At 43.6% G+C, this 25,241-nt stretch overlaps 1 protein-coding gene across 1 annotated transcript in view; it reads left to right on the top strand.

Moving 5' to 3' along the window:
- Arid2 (AT rich interactive domain 2 (ARID, RFX-like)) overlaps positions 1 to 25,241 on the top strand; it is a 117,942-nt gene that overhangs the window by 87,188 nt on the left and 5,513 nt on the right. The window contains exons 16-20 of the mRNA NM_175251.4: positions 4,105 to 4,253; positions 16,167 to 16,305; positions 16,395 to 16,480; positions 17,646 to 17,769; positions 17,864 to 17,955. Coding sequence (NP_780460.3) covers positions 4,105 to 4,253; positions 16,167 to 16,305; positions 16,395 to 16,480; positions 17,646 to 17,769; positions 17,864 to 17,955 — 590 coding nt within the window. The remainder of the gene's footprint in view (positions 1 to 4,104; positions 4,254 to 16,166; positions 16,306 to 16,394; positions 16,481 to 17,645; positions 17,770 to 17,863; positions 17,956 to 25,241) is intronic.

Genomic DNA, 25,241 nt, shown 5'->3' on the forward strand with positions numbered 1-25,241 from the left:
TGTCCTGTATGTGTGTGCACATGTGTGTGTGCATTTGTGTGTGTGTGTGTGTGTGTGTGCTTCAGCAGTCACTAGAGTCCAGTTGTCACAGTGTTCAGTTCCTGCCCACCCTGTTTCAATGTTAGCCTTACTCAAAGGTTAATACTAATATTTGGGAGGGATTTAAGAATGTCATATCAAAGTATTATCAATGGCTTCGACAATTGATAGCCATAATTTTCTCTTGAGCAGACAATAAAGGAAGCAAAATTATAGTTTAATAAAGTGAAGGGTATTATTTCTAGAAAGAAAACTGCCATATTCATGGACATTTTTGTTAATTTTATTTTATGAAGCAAATTACAATATTTTTTTACATTCTCTGTGTTGTATTAATTTTGCTACTTGGTTGTTCAAGCTAAGCTTTTCCCACATTGATTTTAAAAAGCATAATTTGAAAAAGCCCCGCCGGGCGGTGGTGGCACACACCTTTAATCCCGGCACTTGGGAGGCAGATGCAGGCGGATTTCTGAGTTCTGAGGTCAGCCTGGTCTACAGAGTGAGCTCCAGGACAGCCAGGGCTACACAGAGAAACCCTGTCTTGAAACTACCCTTCCCCCCCGAAAAAAAGCCCCTATTTTGTCTCAGTACTGAATGATAACATAATATTCCTCAAGAGCTGACCACGTCAAATATTTACTGAAGCTTCTCACATACGTGTCTGAGGGCTGGCTGCGGCTGGCTGGTCTTTCATGTTTACTGGAAATGAGAGGAAACCAGGTCTGCATTCTTGTGCAATAGCCCTTTTAGTATTAATATTACTATTATCTACTTTGTGAGTATGGGTGTTTTGCCTGCATGTATGTCTATGTACCTGGATCCTGCCTGATTCCCGTGGAAGCCATAAAAGGGCATTGGATCTCCTGGGACTGGAGTTGGGCGCTCAAGGTTGAACCCTGGTCTTCTGGAAGAACATCACTCCACCACCCCCTAAGATCTAATTCTTAAAACATTAATTTACTTAGTATTTAAAGATATATATGTATATTTCTGCAAAGCCAGAGCCAGCTGCCTTCAGATCCTAGTCCTGTTTTGTGGTTTAGGATTCCTCTGTTCCTCCCTTGACAGCAAACATTTCATTTTACTACATTTCTTTTTACTTCTTTTAAATGGCTGCATGAAACTCTTAGTACCAGGTCGTGCTTGGCAGTGTGCAGTGCTTCTGCTCCCTAACCGGCTCACAGTCCAGGTTCCGCGGGCTTCTTTTTAGAGAGAGTGTGTTTTGATTTAAGTTTGTTTGAATTAGGACCCTAAAATGTTCACATTGCATCAGTATGTTTTTTATTCATTCTTAATTCACAGCTTAGGTTAACGTCAGTCATCCTTTCCATATCCCTTATTAATATTTGGGGTTAAATTGTCACATGATGCATTGTTTCTCAGTTCTTGGTGACCTAGTAAGACTTTCAGAATCATCAAAAAGATAAAAATCTTGGCATTTGTGAAAGTCAAACACACCTTTATACACACACTGGACAGTCAGTAAAGCTCACAATTTAAATGGCAGTAGTGTCCACATCAGGAAAACTAGGGTGCTTCCTTTAATTAAAATGTTAGTATGATGTAATTTCTCACTCTTGAGATTTATACTTGGCAAGGTTCTCTTCTCAGTTACTGAATTCACAATTTTCTATTCAGAGCTCTTGTTTTAAGGAAGTGATTTGACCATGTGTTGTAACCTGTTGAGAAACACATGTGTAGTAGGTTCATCTTACCTCTGAACTCGAAACCTGTGTTTTTCTTCTGGATTTCTCTATTATAATGGCAATAGTAACATGTATATTGGAATGAGATTCTAGGTGCCTCGTGTATGGTTTCATTTCATCACACTGTATCTCCTATACTCACAAAAGGAAAAAACCAAGGTTCAAGGAAAGTAATGAGGCTGCCCAGGTCACACGGCCTGTTGAAGAAGGGCACACTGACGATTCAGGGCTGGCAAGGTGGCTCAGAACATAAAACCATTTCTGAAACCCATGGTGGTAAAAGAGAGCTGACTCCCCAAAGTTGTCCTCTGCCTTACACGCACACACACGCACGCGCACATTCACGCACGCGCGCGCACATGCACGCACGCGCGCACACACGCACGGACACACCCCCCCACACACACACACACACGCACGCGCACACGCACACACAATTGATGAACTTTTGTTTAAAAAGCAGACTGAAGAGTTGTGTCCTGTCCTGATGTGTTGAGCTGGAAAGTCTCTTTTGGTGACACCTGCGTCACTCTAGCTCTCACTCTCACGTTTCAGAGGTGAGAACTCATCACAGAAGCAACTTCAGCTCCAGAGTAGGCTCCCCGAGCTTAGAACACAACATTCCAGAGTAGGCTCCCCGAGCTTAGAACACAACATTCCAGAGTAGGCTCCCCGAGCTTAGAACACAACATTTCTGCTGGTTTTCTTTCTCTTTCCTGTCTTTAAGGGCAAGTTTTCCCGTATCCCATACTGGCCTCCAGCTCAGCAGAAGATGACTTTGAATTTCTGATCAGCTGCCTCTACTCCCAAGTGCTAGGGTTAAAGGCCTGTAAATCCCAGTGGTACAGTACTTGCTAGCATGGGCAAGAGCCTGGGTTAGAGCCCCAGCCTTCCAGGGTAGCACACTACCACTCCTGGCTTCCTGTGTGAAGTCAGCTCCGGGGCTGTGTATGCCAGCCAGGCACTTTGCCAACTAAGCCTCAGCCTCAGCCACAGGACTCAACTCCAGACTTCTCACTTCTGTTTATGTTTTATCCGTCTGCACCATTATATAGCCCTGTATGGTTTTGGTTTGGCTTAGAAAAAGAGCTGTGGTTTTACTCTTGGGGACCCAGCACTTTCAGTCCTTGCTGCCTGTGCTGACGTCACCAGTGAGTGGACAAACGCAGTCGCTGTCTTACCAACCTGCTAAACAGCTCTTGACTTCCATAAGAAATTTAACTTGTTTTCTTTTCAGGTATCTCAAGAAAATGGCTGACCTAAACATTTTAAAAGATACTCTATTAGTGTTTTTTTTAAGTAAAAGGCATATGATATAGGACATAACAGAGGTTATATTTAAAAGACTGTGTGTCTACTTTGTGCTAGTGTTACCGTCACAGCTGTAACTGCCAGCCAGGCACGGTGGCATGTGCCTGTGATCGCGCATCTGAGAGGTGCTGCCAGGAGGATTGCGTTCCAAGCTGTCCTGGGCTACCTGGCAGTTGAAGGCCAGCTTGAGCAGCACAGCAGGGCCTTGCCTAGCATCGGGAAGGTTCTGGCTCGGATCCTTAAGGCAAACTATAAACTGAATATCCTCCAAGATTAAGTTGGTAGACACTTTACTCTGAATTATTTACTATTTTTGATATTCTCCTTACATGGTTGTGTCATCATTACTAACTCTGACCTGAGGTTTGCTGTGATTCATGTTGTGTCACTGATGAAATCTGAGGGGAAAAGAATTATTCTAAGCAATAATTTGCAGCTGATCTGTTCTCGACAGGGCAAGTAAATCGTAAGGCTTTGTTTTCATTTCAGGCTATAATTGAGTTGCTTCTTACTACAATTCTTAATTTGAATAATACAGTCTGTTGTCCATGTCTACCGCTTCCATGTCCATGAATTTATAACTTGAATCAAAAATAGCAGAAAACAATTCTTTACTGACCATGAATTGGAGAACGCGGTGCAGCAGCTCTTTGTACTTCTGTGCATTTGCGATATTTGAATGGTGGTGTGGAATCGAGAAATGACCTAGTATACAGGGAGACATGCACACTGAGACATAGGGATTTTGCCATCTATATAAATGCAAACAGATCTTGATATCCATGGGAAGTCACAGAAGCCAAGATGTCACAGATGTCAAGAGATAACACAATGAATAATATTGCTTCTGTGGTTACATATTTTAAAAGGAGCATACTTCCTAACCTTTTAATAAAAATCATCTTTTTAAATGTAATCATTAACTTGAAATTACAAACTGTACAAAAGTTTTATGTTAGAATTGTGTACCTGTCACTAATGTCCTTATAGAGTATAGAATGCTGTTTTCTGGTGTCATGTCACAACCTCTATTTGTGCTTTTCCACAGAACACTCCTATGCCACCTTCACCAGCTGTACAAGTGCAGGGCCAGCCTAGCAGTTCTCAGCCTTCTCCAGTCAGTGCGTCCAGTCAGCATGCAGATCCAGTGAGAAAACCTGGGCAGAACTTCATGTGTCTGTGGCAGTCTTGTAAAAAGTAAATGGCGGGGTTTTGTTGTTGTTGTTGTTGTTGTTATACAAAAGCATACTTTGTTTTAGAGTGCTTTGATATTTAAATTTCTGTCGTGTATATAGTTTATAACATTTTGTTTTCTGAAACCAATAACTTCTAATGAAAAGTCTTTTATGTTGAGAGTTACACTTACCTGGAACAAGAGGCATGCTTCAGCTGAAAGGTCTGTATCCGTGTCAGAAGGACTCGATTGCTTCATGCTAGTAAGGAATTTTGATCAATTAAGAACCTGGTTTTAAGCCAGGCATACTGGCACAACTTAATCCCAACACTCAGGAAACAGAAACAGGCAGATCTCTGCATTTGATGCCAGCCTGGTCTACATAGCAAGTTCCAGGCCAACCACAGCTTCATAATGAAACCCTGTTTCTTAAAGGGAGGGGGGTGGGGCCATTATAGAGTGGAGTGTGCAGTCGTTCCTGCCTGTAATCCTAGCACTCAGGGATGAGGCAGTAGAATTGCCAAGGGATCGAGCCCAGCCTGTGCTGGGACATCTGTCTTAAAGAAAAGAAGAACCAAATTTGATTGTGTATTTTCTAAGGTTAATATAGTGAGAGCTGTAAAACTTCTGGAGTTACTTTTTTTTTTAAACTAGTAATTATTTATTAAGTAATCACTAAAACTACTTAGAAGTAATATTTAGAAAATGAATTTTATCTTTAATTTTGAACATTGTTCTTGAAGTCATGCCATTTCATAATTTAGTAAGTAATATAAATAACAAATAGAAATGAACTTACTGTGTATGTGTGTGTGTGCGTGCGCGCGGTGTATGCATGACGTGTGTGTGTGTGTGTGTGTGTGTGTGTGTGTGTGTGTGTGTGAACCAGGAACTTGCCATCTCGGCTAAACTGCCGGAGAGCTCCCCGAGATCCCCCGTCCTGCGAGTGACACCGGCCTGCTCTGCATTTATGTGGGTCAAGTCCATTTCCTTGTGTTGGTGCAGCAAGCACTTAGCACACTGAGCCATCTCCTAGCCCCAGGACTAACTCACTTTACCCCGTTTGTGATGCTGGGTGTGAAGCAGAGGGAGGGCTTTGCATTCACCGAGCAGGTACAGGGACTGCTTCTATAGATGTTGGACAAAATCGAATGTTTCTTTCTTTCCGTCAGCAAGAGCTGAGCCAAAGCCCTTTGCCTTCAGTCACTCAGAACTCGAAGCCTTGGGCACTGATTTTAATAGGAAAGTAGTTTTCATTTCTTAAGAGAACAGAGATTCCATTTTCATAGCTTAATATAATTATGTTAGCTCTTTTTATTTTATTAAAGATAATTGTATTTGTTAATTTCATATACAGGGTTTTGGTATGGCCATGCGTCTTCTTCATAGCCTGGGGGTTGTTCAAGCAAAGCCAGTGCTTATCAAGCTTACAGCTCCACACAGCAGTGGCACATGTATCTTGACCAATGGCTTTGTTTTTTTGTTTTGTTTGTTTGTTTGTTTGTTTTTGTTCTTTTCAATGAGAAAAATGAATAAAGTACAGATTCATCCGTGTTAGTCAGGGTAAGTATTGTCCCCACTTCTGGGTGTCTGCAGTACATGTGTGGAACTTGATCATAACCTAAAATCCCAGAGAAACTTTTTACATCAATTATTTCTTTTATTTATTGAAAGTGACCATTCTTTCTTTGTCTGTTTCTTTTGACTGAGATAGAGATGGGACTTAGGGCCTTGCACATGCTAAAGAAGGGCTCTTTCTACCTCTGGGTTTCACCGCCAGACCAATCCTTCCTTCCTTCCTTCTTCCCTCCCTCCCTCCCTCCCTCCCTCCCTCCCTTCTTCCCTCCCTCCCTCCCTCCCTCCCTCCCTCCCTCCCTCCCTCCCTTCCTTCCTTCCTTCCTTCTTCTCTCCCTCCCTCCCTCCCTTCCTCTCTTTCTCTAGTTTGTTATTGTTAATATTTTAGTTTGCAAGTACATTAATTTGACGTTTTGTTTACTAGTGTCTATTGATTTGTAGATTTTTGTTTTTCTGTTTTCTAGTCGTAAAGAATAGCTGACAGTAGGTAGTCTATTACAGCTGTTTGTTGGTTTTTTAAGAATGTAAGAGTAGGATTGGGGATTTAGCTCAGTGATAACAACTGTTAGGCCTTGGGCTCAGTACTTAATTTGGGGGGTTAGGGAATAAAAGAAGTTTAAAAGTAACTGTTTTCAATGAAGTTCTTAGAACTTGTCAGCCCCGACAGCAGAAGATTCCAGAGGATTTAATGAGCCTGTATATGTACCACTTCCCATCTAGTTAATATGATCCATGTTACATCATCTAAATATATGGTGTTTGTTCTGATTAAGGCATATTCAAAAATGCTTCATAAAATTTGTCATTTTTTCAGATTGCCTCTTTTTTTAACTTCTCATTAATAATAAGTTCAACTTGATTCTACAAATACTTATCAGCTGTTTTCTTAGTGTAGGGTTCATGTGGCAAGGATTACAAGTACAAAGATCTTTCCAACCCTGGAGGCGATACATAGCCTAAGTCATAGTTTACGCAAGTGCTATGAAAGGGTCATTCTCCTGCAGCACAGCGGGCAGGGGCTGTGACCCAAGACTGTTAGGGCGCTTTACAGTAGACTGTACAGTAGACTGTACAGTAGACTTTCCAGTAGACTGTATATTTGAAGAATAGACTTTGCCTGGGTCAGAATGAATGACATGCAGTCCCAGGAATTACAGGGGGAACAGACAGCGAGGAGCTGGGGAGAGCAAGGGAACAAGGAGGAAAGGAAAGTTGTCACTTTTTCAGACTTTTTTCCTGTATTTGGAACCAACCTTCTGTAGTTCGCAGTTTATTGTGGTAAATGCCCAGTCCTTTCAGTGGGCGTGCCTGTGCACTCACACCCATACGGGACAGAAGTGACTGTGCACTCACACCCATACGGGACAGAAGTGCCTGTGCATTTGATTTGTGTGGCAGTGCCTCTCTGTTGTAATGCCACATATTCTTTTTTTTTTTTTTTTTTTTTTTTGGTTTTTCGAGACAGGGTTTCTCTGTGTAGCCCTGGCTGTCCTGGAACTCACTCTGTAGACCAGGCTGGCCTCGAACTCAGAAATCCGCCTGCCTCTGCCTCCCGAGTGCTGGGATTAAAGGCGTGAGCCACCACGCCCGGCAATGCCACATATTCTTGAATGTGGCATTCCAGCAGAGTGTGGTCAGCTTATCAAGGACAACATTTTTTTCAGTTTTTTTAACACATGAGAGTTTTACCTCCATGTATGGCATGTCTCGAACATGCATGCCCAGTGCCCAAAGTACCCAGGAAAGGGCGTCGAATGACCTGGAGATAAATGAGCTACCACGTGGGTGCTGGGATTCAAAGCCACGTCCTCTGAAACAGCAGGAAACGCTCTTAGCCACTGAGTAACAAACAAACAAACAGACACCAAAACTAGCTGCTCTGCTGCCGGCAGCTGCTCGGCCAGGGTGGAGCTAGATGCCCCTTTCCCACGGTGAGGTTTGGTCCTGCTTGAGACTGCATGGGGCTCCTGTCTGCTGTCAGTCACTGTGGGTTCATATGTTCAGCTGCTCTGCTGTGTCTGGAGGACACCGTTTCCCTGCAGCCATCCGTCCCCTCTGGTCTGCCCCTCTTCTGTAGTGATCCCTGAGCTGTAGGAGTAGAGGATGTGACACAGCTGCCCCATTTAGGATCCATCAGCCCAGTGTCTCGTTCTCTGCACTTTGGCCAGTTTGTGAGTCTCCCTGTAAATCCCCATCTATTGCACATATACGCTTCAGTGATGAGGGTTTAGAGACGCCCTAGTCTGTGGGTGTAATGGGAAGACATTGAGAAATCAGTTAAATACTATGTCCAATAGTAATAGTCTCTCCCCTAGGGCCAGTGGCCTGTCCAACCACAGGTTCTTAGCCAACACTGATACCAGTGTAGGTTTCATCTTGAGGAACAGGACTTAAATTCAAGCAGAAAGGGGTCGGTTATTACCGTGATACCCATGACACTGTTGCTCACTGAGACATTGCTTTCTCGCATGTTAGATGGATAGGTAGAATCCCCTAGTGAAACTGGTTACCTTGGCCTGCTTGTCTTTGCCTTGCTGGTTAGTAATTAGAGGCCTATTCAGGTCAGATGTTTCAGGCATTGAACTCAGAACCTCAGGCGTGGCAGCAAGAGTGCTTACCCACTGAGCCATCTCGCTGACCCTTCTTCATAATATCATTTCATAGCTTGGGAATCTAGCCTGCAATTTACTAATATTGATTGATTGGAAGATTATGCATAGAATACAGACAATTACCAACCGTTACTATCTCTTTGTTTGCTTTGCTTCTCCGAGTGGAGTCCTGGCTATCACTTCCTTGCCTGGTTCTGGCTCTGCCTCCCAGCTGCTGGGATTAAAGGATTCACCACCAACCTGGATATTACTCATCTCCTAACCCTCGTTTGTTTTCAAAAATTTTGCCAGCATGACAAAATTATAGTTTCAGAAATACTGAATATAAAAATATGCCTTAGTTCATGCCTTGTAATACATTTCTGCATATTAAGGTATGTCAGGAGAAAATCGAGCCTTTAGTTTAGACGCGTGGACGCAGGTGGGGATCTCTGGTGCTTAACTCTACAAGTCTGAAAAATGATGTTTCAAAGCCCATTCTTAGTATAAAGTGGCGTTGAGAATGTGCCTGGTGCCTGTGTGTACTGAGCAATGTTCAGACAGGAGTTTTTCAAGGACAGTGTGATGTGCACAGGGCCAGATCTTTCTGGGAAGCCAAGTGTGTGTCCACTCAGATTCACTTAGATGCCTCATTTTCCCACTGTGAATATGCTCACAGCTCCCTGCACCTAAGGCTCAGGGCACACTGCAGAAGACGGGCCAAGAAGACCTGGGAGTTTGCTGTGAGAGTGCCTCTCTTCATGTCAAGAGCTACATGTATAAAATTCCAAGCCTATCTGCCGAAGTGGACAGGGAGAAGCCCATTAAACCTCCACCCTACACAGAGAACTATAGGCAACTGAGGACACTGGGAGTGGGGGGAAAGCATCTTCTCCAATGCCAAGTAGACAGCCGTGTGTGTGTGTGTGTGTGTGTGTGTGTGTGTGTGTGTGTGTGTGCGCGCGCGCGCGCAACATTATATGGACTAAACGTCATATTTTGGAACATATATGTGTGTCTGTGTGTATATTTATATATACACGTGTGTATATATGTGTGTGTGTATAAATAAATAATTTGTGTTGGAAGTCTCTTGATCTGAATTCCCTCAGCAATGGACTGTTCCCTGGAACAGTAAACTGAAATAAACCCTTTCCTCACCAAAGTGCCTTGGTCATGGTGTTTTATCACAGCAATCGATACCCGAACAAGTTGGTACCAGGATAGTGGGATATTGCTGTGGCAGACCTGACCTGTATTGCTTTGGAAAGATTGTTGAAAGACTTAGGAACTTTGGGCTAGAAAAGCCATTGAGTGTTGAGAGGTCAGTGAGCTGTTCTGTGAGAGCTTGGACGATCAGACTGTTGAGAGCGGTGCAGAAGATGGAGGCCTGGCTCGTGAAGTTTCAGAGAGAAGTAAAAACTCCACCGGGCCTTTTGTGTGAAGATTCTGTGGTCTGCTCAGCTAGAGCTGAAGAATCAGCTGTGATTATCAAGAGACCAGAACCACTACAGTAAAACCTTTGTTTTACTGGGATCATGGATACTGGGCTGAGAAATGAGTGGTGATTAAGAAGAGACCAGCATCTTTAAGGTGAAATCTGTGAAGTGATGCCCGAGAGCACTCAGAAGCTGTGTTCCAGAGGCAACCACGGTTTTACCTCACACTGGCAGCTGGACTTGGTACTGGTTTGGAAGGCGCGCAGGGGTCAGGGAGAGCAGCTGAGGCTTGGCTTTGGGAGAGGCCAGAAGAGGCCATTGGTGACGGTGCAGCCTCAGTGGCAGTTGAAGGCCCAGGGCTGAAGGGGTCGTGTGGAGAAGTTGAGCCTTGGCACCATGAAGAGAGCCTATAAGAGGCTATTGCTGAAAACGCAGCCCAGTTACAGCAGAAGACCCAACATTTTGGAGATGCCAGTATCATGAGATGATCACCAAGGTCTGCAGCCACAGTGAAGTGCAGCCTGCCTAGGCTTAGAAGACAGCTGTGTGTGCTGCAGAGGGCAGAGCCCTTGAAGGGGCCCAGAAAATCAGGAATGGATTCCAGACACTGGACATTGAGTTATTTACATTGCTGGGGTCTGGTTTTTCTTTCATTTGACTGTCACTATGCCCTAATTCTTCCCTCTTAAAATAAGGACTTACTTAATTTTTATTTTCTTTCACAGGAACCCAGAGCTAAGAGATTTATTATTTTCTTTTTAAGGATTTGTTTATTTATTATATGTAAGTACACTGTAGCTGTCTTCAGACACACCAGAAGAGGGCGTCAGATCTCATTACAGATGGTTGTGAGCCACCATGTGGTTGCTGGGATTTGAAATCAGGACATCTAAAAGAGCAGTCAGAGGTCTTACCTGCTGAGCCATCTCTTCAGCCCAAAGGGATTTATAACTTTTAAAAGAGTCTGGATTTTTTAAAGAGTCTGGATGTGTTGGCAGGACTGGATTTTTAATGTTTTTGAGTTTATAAAGATTATGGAACTTTTAAAGTAATTTATGTTTTTATGTGAGATCTTAGGAATGCGAGAGGAGCAGTGGTTAACAGTGATGTGTTTGTGTGTCACACTAGCAAGGAGTCATTGTTACTGTAGACAAGCCTACAGAGCTTTTTCTTAGTTACTGATTGATGGGAGGACCCAGCCCACTGCAGGTAGTACAATCCCCTGGGCTCATGGTCCTGGGTTCTATAAGAAAGCACAGTGAGCAAGGCATGAGAAGGCCGGCATTCCTCCATGGCCTCTGCAACAGCTCCTGTCTCCAGGATCCTGCCCTGTTTGATTTCCTGCTTTGATGTGATGGACTGCCACCTGGAAGTGTAGGCTGAAATAAACTCTTTTCTCCAAGTTGACTTGGTCATGGTGTTTTATCACAGCAATAGAAACCCTAAGACAATATCCACATACATGTAGGCATTTAAAAACTATTAATGAAAAAAGAGACCATGAATTTGAATTTGAAAGACAACAAGCAGGCAGGGAAGAGAAAGGCAAAATGATATCATTATATTACAATCTCAAAAAGAATGATGCTTTCAAACAAAATAGCATGCACACAGATTTATCCCTTAAATTCTGTGAACAGTATACAAATAAATTGGCACCTACATTGTAAACACCTTCCAGTGGTGCCTCTTACATGTGGACTATCGTTCAGCCTGCTATAAGTATTTGTGGAAGGTACACACTTTTAAAGCATACCTTAATGTTTCTAAATGTTTGCTTGCTTGTTTGAGACCAGGTCTTACTGCATACCCATGACTGGCCGAGAACTTGCTCACTATAACTGTATATACCACTTGCAGAGATCTGCCTTTTGTAATTTCAAAACAAATCAATTATGCACTAGTGTATATACTGTGTGTGGGTATACACACTATAGTACAATGCCTGCCAAGGCGAGAAGCATTATCTTCTCCTAAGGCTGAAGGTAGACAATTGTAAGCCATCTGTCATGGGTGATGGGAATTGAAACTCTTGTCTACAGTAGTGTGTCCTCTTAACCAGCGCTCCATCTCACCAGCTTCTGAATTAGAAATTTTAATAATGAAATTAGAATTGTACATCTCTCTAAAACTCTTCATCTGGATATAATATAACCTGGCTAATGTAATATAATCTAGATAATCTATAACCTATATATTATAATACAACAACAGCCAGCTATGCAGTCTCATTTGATTATAAAATAATGCATAACTGTGATGTTTCTTTTGCCATAAAATAATATGTAGGAGAAGTAGATGTCAAGGGCTGAGGTAGAAGTTACGGTGTTTTGCTGCAATAATTTGGTGTAGGTTTTTATGTATGCTTGTAAATGGATTATTACTTTAGTGCATATGTGTGTGGGATTTTCCTGCAGAAGACATTACATGCCTCTCTCATGCAAATGAAGTGGAAGAGGTTGTTACTTTGTTTTGCAGCAGTGGTGCTATTAAGACATGGAATACTTTTAGACCATTAAGAGAGGAGACTGCCAAGAAGTGACTAAGACAAAGGAATGAGTTTGAGGAAACTTGTCAGCCTTTGAGATGTACCTTATAACTGCAGTGTTTCTTCTTAAGTTGGTCTTTTGAATATGGTGTGTTTGTTAAATACCCTATGTATGTATTATTGATGTGTCTCTGTGCCTGTGGCCTTTGACTAGGCTGCAAGCTTCTGAAGGATGGACGGGAGGGGTGGGAAGTGTGCTTGTGGTGTCTCCCAGCAGCCTGCTGAGGGCACCTGCCCCAGGGAGGACCCTGCTGGCTGGGTTTAAGCCAGGTTTAAATGCTTTTCTCCTTGTTCTTTCATTTTGTGGTTGAGGATGTGTTGTTTGTTTGCTTGCTTTGCTTTGTTCTTCTAATTTGAGTATTTTGCTTAGTAGCTACTTAGGGCAGCTGGAATTAGGAGGCTTAGTGTTAGGTTAATTATATCCACTAGAACCAAAAAGCCCATTGTGGATAAGAAAAAAGAACTAAAGGGAAACTGCTGTGGAGGGGAGTGTGCCCTGAGCTGTTTGTTCTCAGTTGTTTAGATCGTGAGCAGAGGGCCTGGTGTTTCCACCTGCCCCTCTTGTGTTGAAAAACAGTACCTACCTTTTGACAGTCGCCAGTGACTAAGAAAATTAGCAGATGGTTAATACACTAAAAATGATCAACTGTTACATTTTGTATCACTTTGGGAAATATCAGTAATTTTCATTGCTGCCTGTTGAGAGTAGCTGCATGAAGTGGGAGGGGGCCAGGCCTCCAGAGGACAGCTAGTGGGGGTCTGTTTCTCTCGTTCAACCTTGGTCACCCAGCCTGATGACAGGGCTTTCTTTACTCTCAGGCCTTCACATCTGTATTCTCAGTAGGAGACAAATGTAGATAGATAGAAGATTCAAAGATAGATAGAAATATGTAGATATACATAGAAATACGTAGATAGATAGGAGGTACAAAGAAGGTAGTTTTTGTTGAAGGAACAGCATGGAACTCAGCGAGTGGATCAGAAGGACAGCCTGGGCACAGCAGCTAAGACCCGGGGGAAGGACAGGTGCTGACAGAGTCTGGACAGGAAAACCAGCACAGGGGAAGAACGGAGACCGCGTGTCCCTTCAGTGGCATGTCTTATGTAGAGAGGTAAAACTGCAGCATTGTCTCTGTGTTCAGACTCCTACTCCACAGGAGGAGACTTGACTTTGGAGCAGGTCTGATGCGTGGTGACTGCAGAGGGTCGCATGGTGATGGAGGCACAGATGCAGGGCATGTATCTTGGAGACCTGAGGCTATCTCAGAACTAAGGGTTAACAGGACAGTCCGGGTGTTGAGGCGTGTGTTTAACCCCAGCACTTTGAGGAGTTCAAGGCTACCCAGAGCCACACACAACAAGACCCTGTCTCATAAAGAGTTAACAAAATGGGCAGGTGAGCATACAGGGGCTTCTCTTACTACTAATATCAGCAGACGTAAAGGTCCCAATGATTTCAGCTCACATTTATTTATGGCCACCTGATAACTTTACAAATAACATTAAAACTAGATTTCCAGTAAGTGAAAATTTCCGAGAGTGTTTTCTGCCCAGAGGGGTGGCCTTGTAAGCCCACCAGGAGGTGCACATTCACACTGTGCTGACTGTAGCAGTTTCTGCAGAAGGCAGTGAGCTGTGCTAAGGAAAACAGTTTTACAATTTGAGTCAAGATTAACTATTGTGGGAGTGGTGAGCTATATACAGCACCCAGTCAGCAGCACTTCCAAGTGTTCTCAGCAGGACAAGGCTTTAGTGCTGCTGAGAATCAGGTGGCAGGGGAGTGGTGTTTCTCTTCTAGTGCTCTTTCAGTCTCAGGGTTATTGAGTGAGTGTGCTTTTGTGGTACTGGGGAGTGAGCTGGATGGTTAACTAGGAAGAGTGCTGAGGAGGATTCTTGCAGTAATGGCAGCCCTCCGACTCAGTGGCTCTCCCTCATGCATGTTGGCATGTGTTTGCATGTTCAGCTCTCCATGTGGGAGGGTGGAGCGCATGCTGAGGCAACAGCTTGCTAAGTGGCTTAGTTTAGCAACCTTGAACCTCAGCCCTCTAAGTGTTGAGATTACAAGTATTTGCCACCCAGCTCTCCCTCTGTAAACTTCGCCTTTTATCATGTGAGTTTAGAAGCCTCTGCTGGTTTTCATCCCCATGTGCACCAGCTGCATTCACAGATTGCTTAGAGCTGCATCCTGAGCTTCCACAGCCGGAGAGTGGCTCATAATGGACAGAGCAGTCAGAAAAGAGGAAAGAGATCTGAGAGGAGGTGTAAAGCAGTGGACTGGGGAAAGGAGCATGTAATGATGGACAGGCAGAGTGATGAACACTGACAAACCCAGGACACACAGTTGTATATATTTAAGTAGTCAAGTTGATACAAGGAAACACTGTTGCCTGGCTAGATGTGTGTGTGTGCCCTCTCTCCAGCACTAAACAGCACAGGCATGAGGATGACCGTCTGGACCAGCATTGCTGGGTGTGGTGGTGCATGCCTTTAACGCCAGCACTTGGGAGGCAGAGGCAGGCTGTGGGTTCGAGGACACAGAGAAAACCTGTCTTGAAAAGGCAAAAAATTAGCCATCTTTTTTCCCCCATCATCATTAGCAAGTTGCCAACTTCACTTATCACAATGTTGATTAATGTTATGTTTTGCAAAATGTTTGACACTACCAATCTTTTTGACAAATCACCAGTGGTGCATTTATATTTAAGGTATGTACAAATAACATCCTCTATCAAAGATACATGCTGAGACATGGGTACTTAGGCGATGGCTTCATTGTGTAGATGTTACGAAGGCTGTATTTACAGAAGCCTATATAGAGAGCCTGCTACACGAGAAATCTTAAAAGTAGAAGGGAGAATTTGAGTAGATAAAGCAGTCACATATGTTATCTTTACCTAGTGTATTACTTTATACATTGGCTTCTGTCCTTTGCGTGGCTGGCTTTATTTGTTTACACTAGATACTGCACCAAGTTGGCTTCGTAGTCACTTAGGGTGGCAGGAAGCTTTTAGTCACATCATAATATACAGGCCATATATGCAGCCATGTATGTCATCTGCCGTTGACTAAAACATTGTACAATACTTAAAATCTTTTCAATTTGTAACAGAATCTCAGTGAAATTATAAATAAGAAATCTTCCTCATGAAAGTAACAGAGTATATATAATAGCATTTGAGTTGTTTTGTTTCATGTGAGTGAAATATTATTTGGAGTACTTAGAATTAAAAATGGATATCCTGATTTTATGAATAGAAATGAGATTTGTAATCTGTGACTTTTTAGGATTATCTTTTGTAATTCAGTAATTACATTCTTCATTAAATCTTTTTAAATATCCAATATTTCCTCAGCTAATATTGATTTGAGATACTGGATGTGTGATACACATTAAAACTTGGGGGGCTAGAAAGATGCTCAACACTTAAGGACATTTGCTGCTTCTGCAGAGGGAGGACTTGGGCTGTCTTCCCAACACCATACGGCAGGCAGCTCACGACCATATGTAACTTCAGTTCCAGGGCATCCAACACCTCCTCTGACCTCTGGGCTACCAGGCACACAGATGATACATAGGCATGTGTCCAGTCAGAATAATCATACACAGAAAAATAAACCAGTCTTTAAAAGTACTTTTTAATTGGTTTAAATATAGATACAGTTACATAAAAGCCGTAAAAAAATAAATCCAGTGCTGTTTTCTGGAGTCTGAAAGTACCTACATGTACACACTTGTTAAAGAACTTATCTAAGTTTCAAATTATTTGCCTTTTCTTTCTGTAGGTGGTTTCAGACTCCCTCACAAGTGTTCTATCATGCAGCTACTGAACATGGAGGAAAAGATGTGTATCCGGGGCAGTGTCTTTGGGAAGGCTGTGAGCCTTTCCAACGGCAGAGGTTCTCTTTCATTACCCACTTACAGGTATGCTTTCATGGAACTGCTTGCTTAGTGACTCATCTGCTCATGTTCAAGATTATGATATGTATCTTTTACTTTCTTCTCTCCTTAAGGATAAGCACTGTTCAAAGGATGCCCTGCTTGCAGGATTAAAGCAAGATGAACCAGGACAAGTGGCAAATCAAAAATCTTCTACCAAGTAAAGAAACTTAACTTACTAATGCACATAAAGAACAAATAGCACTTACAATGGTCAGAGCCTGCCTCCTATTCTTGGCACTGAAAACAAAAAAATAGAAAACTAGGGAGACACAAGACAAACAAGAAATAGTATGGGAAAGCTAAAACCTGTATTCTAACCCAGCTCATACTACCAAGCTATGTGATTGTGCTTAAACTACATAAGTTCTCTCCATAGCAGCTGTCCTGTGTGGTCCATAGGTCCCTAACTTTGGAGACAAGTCATTAGGCAGACAAATAATATAAGAGGGAAAGCGACATAAATCAGAAGTGTACTAAGGTCTTTTTGTAGGAGTGGATTTCATCTATTTGGTAATGGCAAAGAGACTATAAACACGTATCTATAAGCATATACATACATACATCCTGGATTACATATGAACATTATCTCTATATTATATTTTTAATATCCAAAATTTATATCTAAAAAAAAATCAGAAATATCCCTAGTTCACATGCATATATATATATCATCTGTGTGCCTTCAGAAGAAACCCAGTTTGTTAGAACGTGCCCACCAGTGCGGTGTCCACCGCTGCCTTCCAGCGCAGCAGGCCATGCAGCCTGTCACCATGGCCAGAGACTGGGGCTCTGTGCTGGATTATCTGTGTAGGCGCATCCTGTGTCTTCCATGAGCACAAGAGCTTCTTCTTAGGACTCCTTTGTGTCGCAGTGATGGGCCGAAGGGAACATTGTTGAGGAGAGCTCTGTGATTGTTGCCCTTAGCCGAGGTTCTGATTCCCAGGGCAGTTTTCTTCCTGATCTGAAATTGCAGGCTCTTTGCTTCTTCACATCACTGTCAAAGACGATGAGAACTCTCCACCTCTGCTGCCATGCTATGCTGCAGTTAGCTCACATAGTAACAGAGATGGACCATGCAGGGCAATCTGTTTGTTGTTTGCTCTGAAACGGACAGACTGAGCGGTGTGCAGCACTGTGTCCTGTAATACCAGCAGGCAGTAGGGTGGACAGATCAAGGCCTGCCTGAGCTCCATAGCTAAGACCCTGTCTGAAAGAAAAGGGATCGACTGGAAAATACAGCCCTAACACAGCGTAGGCATGTGTGGGCTGGGTGGGCACAGTTGTCTCTCTGTGCATCTAACCGTGTCCATCTGATCACTTAGGCAGCCCACCGTGGGGGGCACAGGCTCTGCGCCCAGAGCCCAGAAGGCCATTGCAAGCCACCCCAGTGCTGCACTCATGGCTCTGCGGAGAGGCTCAAGGAACCTCGTCTTCCGGGACTTCACAGTGAGTGCCCCTTCCAAACCTTGTCCATGGAGGGGGTGGTCCTCTGTGAGTTAGATCTTTATTCTTTTTTTTTATGTTCTCCATTCTTTTTAAGGATGAAAAAGAGGGACCAATAACTAAACACATCCGACTAACAGCTGCCTTAATATTAAAAAATATTGGTAAATACTCAGAGTGTGGGCGCAGGTGAGTAACGGTCTCTGTAACCACAGCAAACTGGCTGCCGCCATCCGTGAGTGAGTAGCATTGCCTGTCTCTTTTTGCTGTTTTTCCTGATTGAGTTGTGAATGTGTCCAAATCTTATGCTAAGGCCAGGACATCATGATCTCTTCAAAGCCAAAACAGTTTAAAAAAAAAAAAAAAAAAAAAAAAAAAAACAGAAAACAAGCCTTAAACTTGTTTTATTGACATTTTTCTTCCTGGCCTTAGCATTTACTGGGGGAAAAAGTTCTTCTTCTGAAGAAACATAAGATGGAATTGGTCCTTTGCATCATGCAGAATCAATCCAGTTCCCTTTGACATTTGGTGTTTGATATAAGCTTGTCAGAGCTATGAATATTAGGTATCATTGTAATACTTTCGATGTTTTATAATTTCCCTCTAGTGGACTTAGAAAAAAGTGCAATCTGTAAATGTATTTGGAAAGTAAGGAATGACTCTTCATCCTTCAGACTCTGTCCTCTGCAGTAGTGGCTCTCAGCCTCCCTTAACACTGCGGCCCTTGATGCAGCTCCTAGGTCATGGTGACCCGCACCATAAAATTATGTTCATTGCTGCTTCACAGCTGGAATTTTGCTACTGTTATTAATCTTTTTTTTCTTCCAATTTTTTATTAGATATTTTCTTCATTTACATTTCAAATGCTATCCCGAAAGTCCCCTACATACCCATCCACACCCTCTTCCCCTACCCACCCACTCCCACTTCTTGGCCCTGGCATTCCCCTGTACTGGGGCATATAAAGTTTGCAAGACCTAGGGTCCTTTCTTCCCAGTGATGGCCGACTAGGCCATCTTCTGCTACATATGTAGCTAGAGACACGAGCTCCTGGGGGCACTGGTTAGTTCATATTGTTGTTCCACCTATAGGGTTGCAGACTCCTTCAGCTCCTTGGGTACTTTCTCTAGCTCCTCCATTGGGGGCCCTGTGTTCCATCCAATAGATGACTGTGAGCATCCACTTTTGTATTTGCCAGGCACTGGCATCGCCTCACACGAGACAGCTATATCAGGGTCCTTTCAGCAAAACCTTACTGGCATGTGCAATAATGTCTACGTTTGGCAGCTGATTATGGGATGGATCCCAGGGTGGGGATGGTCCCTCCTTTCATCTTAGCTCCAAACTGTTACGAATCTTAATGTAAATAGTTTTGGAGATAGACAAGTGGGGGTCACAACCCCCAGGCTAAGAGCCACTAACCTAGGGTCTCCCTTCAGCCCATCTCCTGTTTACTCTTCCCGCATCCTCAGCTAAGCTGCCTGTAAGCGCCTCTTACTTCACAGGCCCATCTCGTCCATAGCCTTCCAGCTCTACCCACTCACGTTGTTTTAGGTATTACAATGATTCAAGTCGATTTTTCAAAGCATAAAAACTGGAATTAATTACAAAGGGAGGTAATTTCACTATATCAGTGTTTAGACTTTTGCAAGTGATGTTACTTTGAAATCCCATTAACATACAACTGCGTCATTTCACCCTTCCATTTCCTACTCCAGCTCCTTCCATGTCTTCACCAGCCTTGTTTCCTCACACGCTCATTGTATTGTGACTATAAAAAGATAAACAAATATAAGAATATGTTCTATTTGGGTGTGGTGAGGTGTGGGGGCAGGGGATGCCACAATGGGCCCAAGACAAGGCATCCCTTCCCCCTGAGGGACCAGCACACAACGGTATAGCATAGAATAGAGTTTATTCCGAGCATCTGAGCGGGAGTTAAGAGGGAAGGAGAGGCAGAAAACGGCAGAGAGAGGGAGAGAGTAGAGAAGTAGAGGCCAGTCGTGTCCACGCTGTAGGGATGAGGGGAGAGGGGGACCAAACACACACACACACACACACACACACACACACACACACACACTCGTTCTTGTGGAGACATGATTTCAGGACTGTTGTTGACTTGGCATTAGTTAACCAGTTAAGAGGTTCACCCCCAGGGAAGGCTTGTTTTCTTCTCTCAGCAAGCTCTGAAATTGGCTATAGTTCTTTGTTGGTAAGGCTCCCTACCGGATTAGCATGCCTATTGGTATTGTGCTTGTTCAGGTCTTATTTAGGCAGCTGTGGATATTGTGGATATTCATGGATATAGTTTCCCTGTCATTTCTCAGACACAATTTCATAGCAAATTTCCTGGCTCTTAAAATATCTCTGGCGACTTCCGTGTTTCTGAGCCTTAGCTGCAGAAGTGTGTTGTCTGTGTGTATCTGTTGGGGCGGGGTGACGCATGGTTACTTTTTCTCCTACATTCGGACTACCTGTGGTTCTCTGGGGTTGATTACCATCTGTTGCAAAGGTAAGTTTTTTGGATGAGAAACTAGAGCTACAGTTACGTGTGGGTTAAGCATAAGTATTTAGCATTTAGCAGTTAGAAAGCACTATGATTTGTTAAAGTTTCAGGAGTAGCCTCTCTTCTAAGATCTGTGACCGTTCTAACCCCAGGGAACTTGTGACGTTTCCAGCGCCAGGTATGCTGTCCTTCTCTTGAGTAGGCCTTAAGACTCATTAGAGAGCTGTTGGTTCTTGCCAAGTTATGTGCCTCTGTTTGCCTCTGCTGTGCCCACAGGAATACCTTGCCATGCAGGTCACTGCTGTGGCTCGTAGGCATTACCACCGTGTAGCACTGTTGGTTGCTTCCCGCTCTTGTAACCTGGCACAGCACCTTCTAGTGCTATGGAAGCTAGTCCTCAGGGAGGAGACTTTTGGGTCAGATCCAGTTCAGATCTTCAAGTCCAATCAAAAATCCTCATGTCATTTTTCACAAAAATAGGGAAAAAAAAAAACTATCCAAAAATTAATATGGAATCACAAAACACCCTGGATAGCCCAAGAAACCTGAGCCAAAAGAACAGTGCTGAGGGATTATAATTTCAGATTTCAGGATGTATTGCAGAGCCATAACAATAAAGCCAGAAGCAGTGTATAGTAATGGCACCAAGTCATACGTGTAGATTATGAAAGCAAAAGATCTGAGCATGAGTGGGTGGGACTACAGAGAAGCCAAAAGACACTGGAGAAAAGAGATGTGTAGCAAATGGCGGCAGGGAGACTTGAGTGTCCCAGTGTCCCAGGCCAAAGAGTGAGAATGGACCTGTATCCGTCTCTGTACACAAAATCTGACTCCAAGTGGACGAGAGTACGCGCTAGAGTAAAGCATGCACACTAACCTCCAAGGTGCAGTGTGGAGACGGCTCAGGGCCGGCAGCCAGCGCCGACGAGGGCTTCACAGCACTGAGAAACCCTCTGTGGCTAAAGAAACAAGCAGTCCAGTGAAGAGGAGACACGGAACGGGGAAGACCTTCCAGCTGTCCACTCAGAATCCATAAAGAACCAAAAAATAAAATTACAAAGTCACTAAACAAACGACCCATTCAAAAAGTGAGCTGTAGATCTGCATAGATTTCTCAAAAGAGTAAAAAGTAATGACTAAATAAATCTCATAAAAATGTTGATTGCCCTATCAGAGAAAAGCAAATCAAATAATTTTGAGGTTTCATCCTACCCCAGTCAGAATGGCAAACATCAAACAAAACAACAGACAAGAAATGCCGGAGAGGATCTGAGTGAGGGAGCCTTCTTCACGGCTTCTCTGTTGGTGGGACTGAAAACTGCTAAGGCCCTCTGGAAACAAGTGTGGAAAATTAAAAAAGCTAAAAATAAATGGATCGTATTGTCCAGCTCTACCACCCTTGGGCATCTGCCCAAAGGCCGCTTGCTCTCTTGCTCTGCCTTGTCACGGCTGCTCTGCTCACAATAGGGAAACAAAGGGAAACAGCCTGAATGTCATCAGCTGGCAAGCGGAAGCGAATGTGATCTTCACTGTGGATGCTACCTATTAACATGTTCAAAACAAAACAAGACAAAACTGGAACTAGCACATCAGTGGATGGGACTAGAAAGTATATTGAATGTGATAACAGACCCAGGAAGACAAGTGTCTCAGGAATAATTTTTTGTTAATGTGCAACATGGAAAGTACAAAGTTATTGGTTTTGTGTTGGGGGTGTGTTGGTTTGGTGCTAGAGACTGATCCCATATCCAAACACATGCTAGGCTAGAAGAGGCCCCAGCAAACTAGTGTCTTGTGTACATCACAGCATGCTCCTCCTCCTTCCGCAGCCTCCTTTGTGCACCGTAGCCTGCTCTGCACCACAGAAAAGCGCATGTCACTTCCTATTCACATTAGACTCTTTCATCTTCACCTTGGAACTTTTGTTCCAGGGTTCTGCTGTCCTTCCTGGCAGTATATCCTTCTGAGTTTCTTTGTCTCTGGTTCTGCTCAGATGAGCACTGCTTTCTCTAGCCTTTCTTCTTTCTTTTCTCTTTCTTCTCTCCTTTTCCTCTTCCTCACCTTTTCTTTATGTTTTCTTTTGTGTGTAGGAGTTTTGCCACAGGAATATCTGTGCATCATGTGTGTACAGTGCCTACGGAAGCCAAAAGAGGGCGCTGGATCCCCTGGAACTAGAGTTAGAATGGTTGTGAACTTCCATGTGAGTGCTGGAAATTAAACCCAGGTCGCCTGGAAGAGCAGCCAGTGTCCTTCCCCACTAAGCCCGATCCCCAGCCCTATGTCCTGCCCCTTGAGGCGTTTTCTATTCCTGCTAAGTTTGTTGTTGTTCTTTCTCTCAGCTGTCTGTTCTGTAAACAGTTTTACAGTCTTTTTCTCTGCTAAGCCATGTTCAGACTGTACAGTCCCAGCATGAACACTAGAGTGCTCCCCAAATGCAGGCTAGAATTGTGCATCCAGGGTTACCATGCTCATTCCTGTTGTCTTCCTCATGCCCTAATCGGCTCCAGAGAACACTGCCCCTCGACTGCTTGTGGAGTTCTTTGAAGAGAGAGATTGGGTATTTATTTAAATGGTTGCATTTCGGCACCAGACATACATGTGAAAGTGAGAGTCACCCAGTGAGTGTGTGACAGACAGACAGAGAGGAGACTGGCAAGTTCCTTTTCTCCTACAGATCTAATTGGAATTTGTTCAGAGAATTTGAAAAACCAAATAACTTTTCCTTAGAGCTGTTCTTAACATCCTAAGTTTGTGTTTGGGCTCAGATGACGAAGCCTGTTTCTCTGACCATGAAGCACTGAGCCAGAGGTTGTCTGCTGTATTTGCGCTATGGTTAACTTCATGTTGTGAGAACGCTTAGGGTAGTTGGACCTAAAAGGGTCAGCCACCGTCAGGCAGGACTATAGAGTACATCACAGGGATTGCAACTTTGAAGTCAGCCTAGGATGCCTGGTGAGACAGGTGTGTCCCTCCGGTGCTGTGTGAGAGCACTGAGCATCTGGGAGAGGCCTGCATGTGAAGGAGAAAGCAAGGAATCCGATTGGCAGCGGAACAATCCTAGCACATTTCTGTTTGTACAACATGAGGTTACGCTAACCCTACACATTGTTCCCTGCGCGATGGGAGGTGCTAGGGTTTATGTGAGGGGGGTTGTTTTGTCTCAAGGTTTGTCTCCTTTTGCTAACTATATACTTGGCTCTTATTTGAAAATCCAATAGTGCTTTTTAAACATTTTAAAAAGTTTTTTGTTATATTTTATAACCATTTATATGCCTGGAGCCTGTGGAGGTCAGAAAAGAGCATCGGGTCCCCCACACTCTCTAGATGTGAGCCACATACCTACTGACTTGTCTAAATAGAGCTGAAGAGAGACCCCAGAGTCCGCCTCACACGGCTGAGGGATCTTCAGTAAGGGAGCCAGCCGCTCTCTCGGTCTCTGGCTGTCTCTCCAGCAAATGATGTTGGGAAAACGAGACTTGTATCTGTGAAAGAAACTGAACAGCTGCTATTGCCGTATATATCTTAGCTCAAAATAGATCAATGAGTTTTAGCATAAATGAGCTAAAACTACTAACCAGTCAGAAAGCACGAGGCAAAGGCTGCCTGTCATTGGACTTAACAGCGATTCCTGGTCTGCAGCATCAGAAGCAGAGGCAACGATGCAGACAGACAGGACTGAAAGGTGCATGTGGAAAGGCAGTGCCAACAGTAAACGGCAACCCAGAGTGAGAGTCATTGAAACATCACCTACTCGGTAAGGGGTTAATATTGAGACTGTATACAAAAGTCCCAGCTGCTGAGGAAACCTGCTCAGCTAGCTCCTCAAGGAGAGAAAACTTTGTAGTACTAAAGTGGGGTGTTACTGCGCCTTAAAGACAAAAGTGCTAATGTGTGCCTCCCTCAGCTGTGAGCCTTGAGGACATCCTCAGACGTAAACCAGGCTCAGGGGGTTGGATCTCAGTTCTGGACGATCACTACCAGAACAAGTACAGACAGACCAATTAAGGAATCCATTCTCACCCTGTGGGTTGAGACACTTTAGGCAAACCTCTGTCTCTAAATAATGTCATTACAGTTCATAATGGTAGCAAAATTACATGTATGAAATATCAAGAAGAGTGTTATGGTTGGGGTCAGCACAGCACGAGGAACTGTGTTAAGGGGTCACAGCATTAGGGAGGGTGAGAGCCACCGCATTAAGGGAGGATGGAGTGGGGAACTGCTGTTTTGTGGTTATATTTGAAATAAAAGGGCTGGAGACAGACAGGGGTTAGCATGTAGGATCAAGACACTTACGTTACCGAGTTGGGAAAGTTCATGTTATGTTTAAAAAAGGAGTCTTGGGAATCCCGAGTGGGAAGTGACAGCTACTGTGATTGGGTTTCTGTTTGAAATGAAGGAGATACTCAAAGGTAACCGTAGCCACGCCTGCACTATTAGCAATGTGGTGTTTTTAGTGTGTAAAGTCATGTCATAGTAAACTGCATTTCAGTAGAAATGAGGAGACCATGAAGACAGCCACATGCCCCCTTCTTGCCTCTACCCAGTAGCTTCATGAATTTGAGCAGATTCTCCTGGTATTTTCCTAATATTTCTTAAGAATATCCCTGTGCAGGGCTCCAGAGGTGGCTCAGTGATAAAGATGCTGGCTGCTCTTCCAGAGGTTGGAAGTTCTGTAACTCTAGTCCCAGGAAGTCTGATGCCTTCTTCTGGCCCCACAGACACCAGGTCACCAGGCATTCACATGGTACACAGACAAACATGCAGACAAAAGATTCATGCACATAAAATCGTTCAAAGATACATATGTCTGTGCTCTTATGCACTAATCGCTGTTCTTTTGTCTAGATAAGAAATTGCAATTTGTAGTGGTTTCCTGCTGCAGTGTCCTTGAGCTGTGCTTCTGGGTCCAGTGGCATTTGGAGTCACTTTTTTTTAACATGTAATCTTATTTCTCCATTCAGAG

Source organism: Mus musculus, chromosome 15, assembly GCF_000001635.26.
Source record: "Mus musculus strain C57BL/6J chromosome 15, GRCm38.p6 C57BL/6J".
Lineage (NCBI taxonomy): Eukaryota > Metazoa > Chordata > Mammalia > Rodentia > Muridae > Mus > Mus musculus.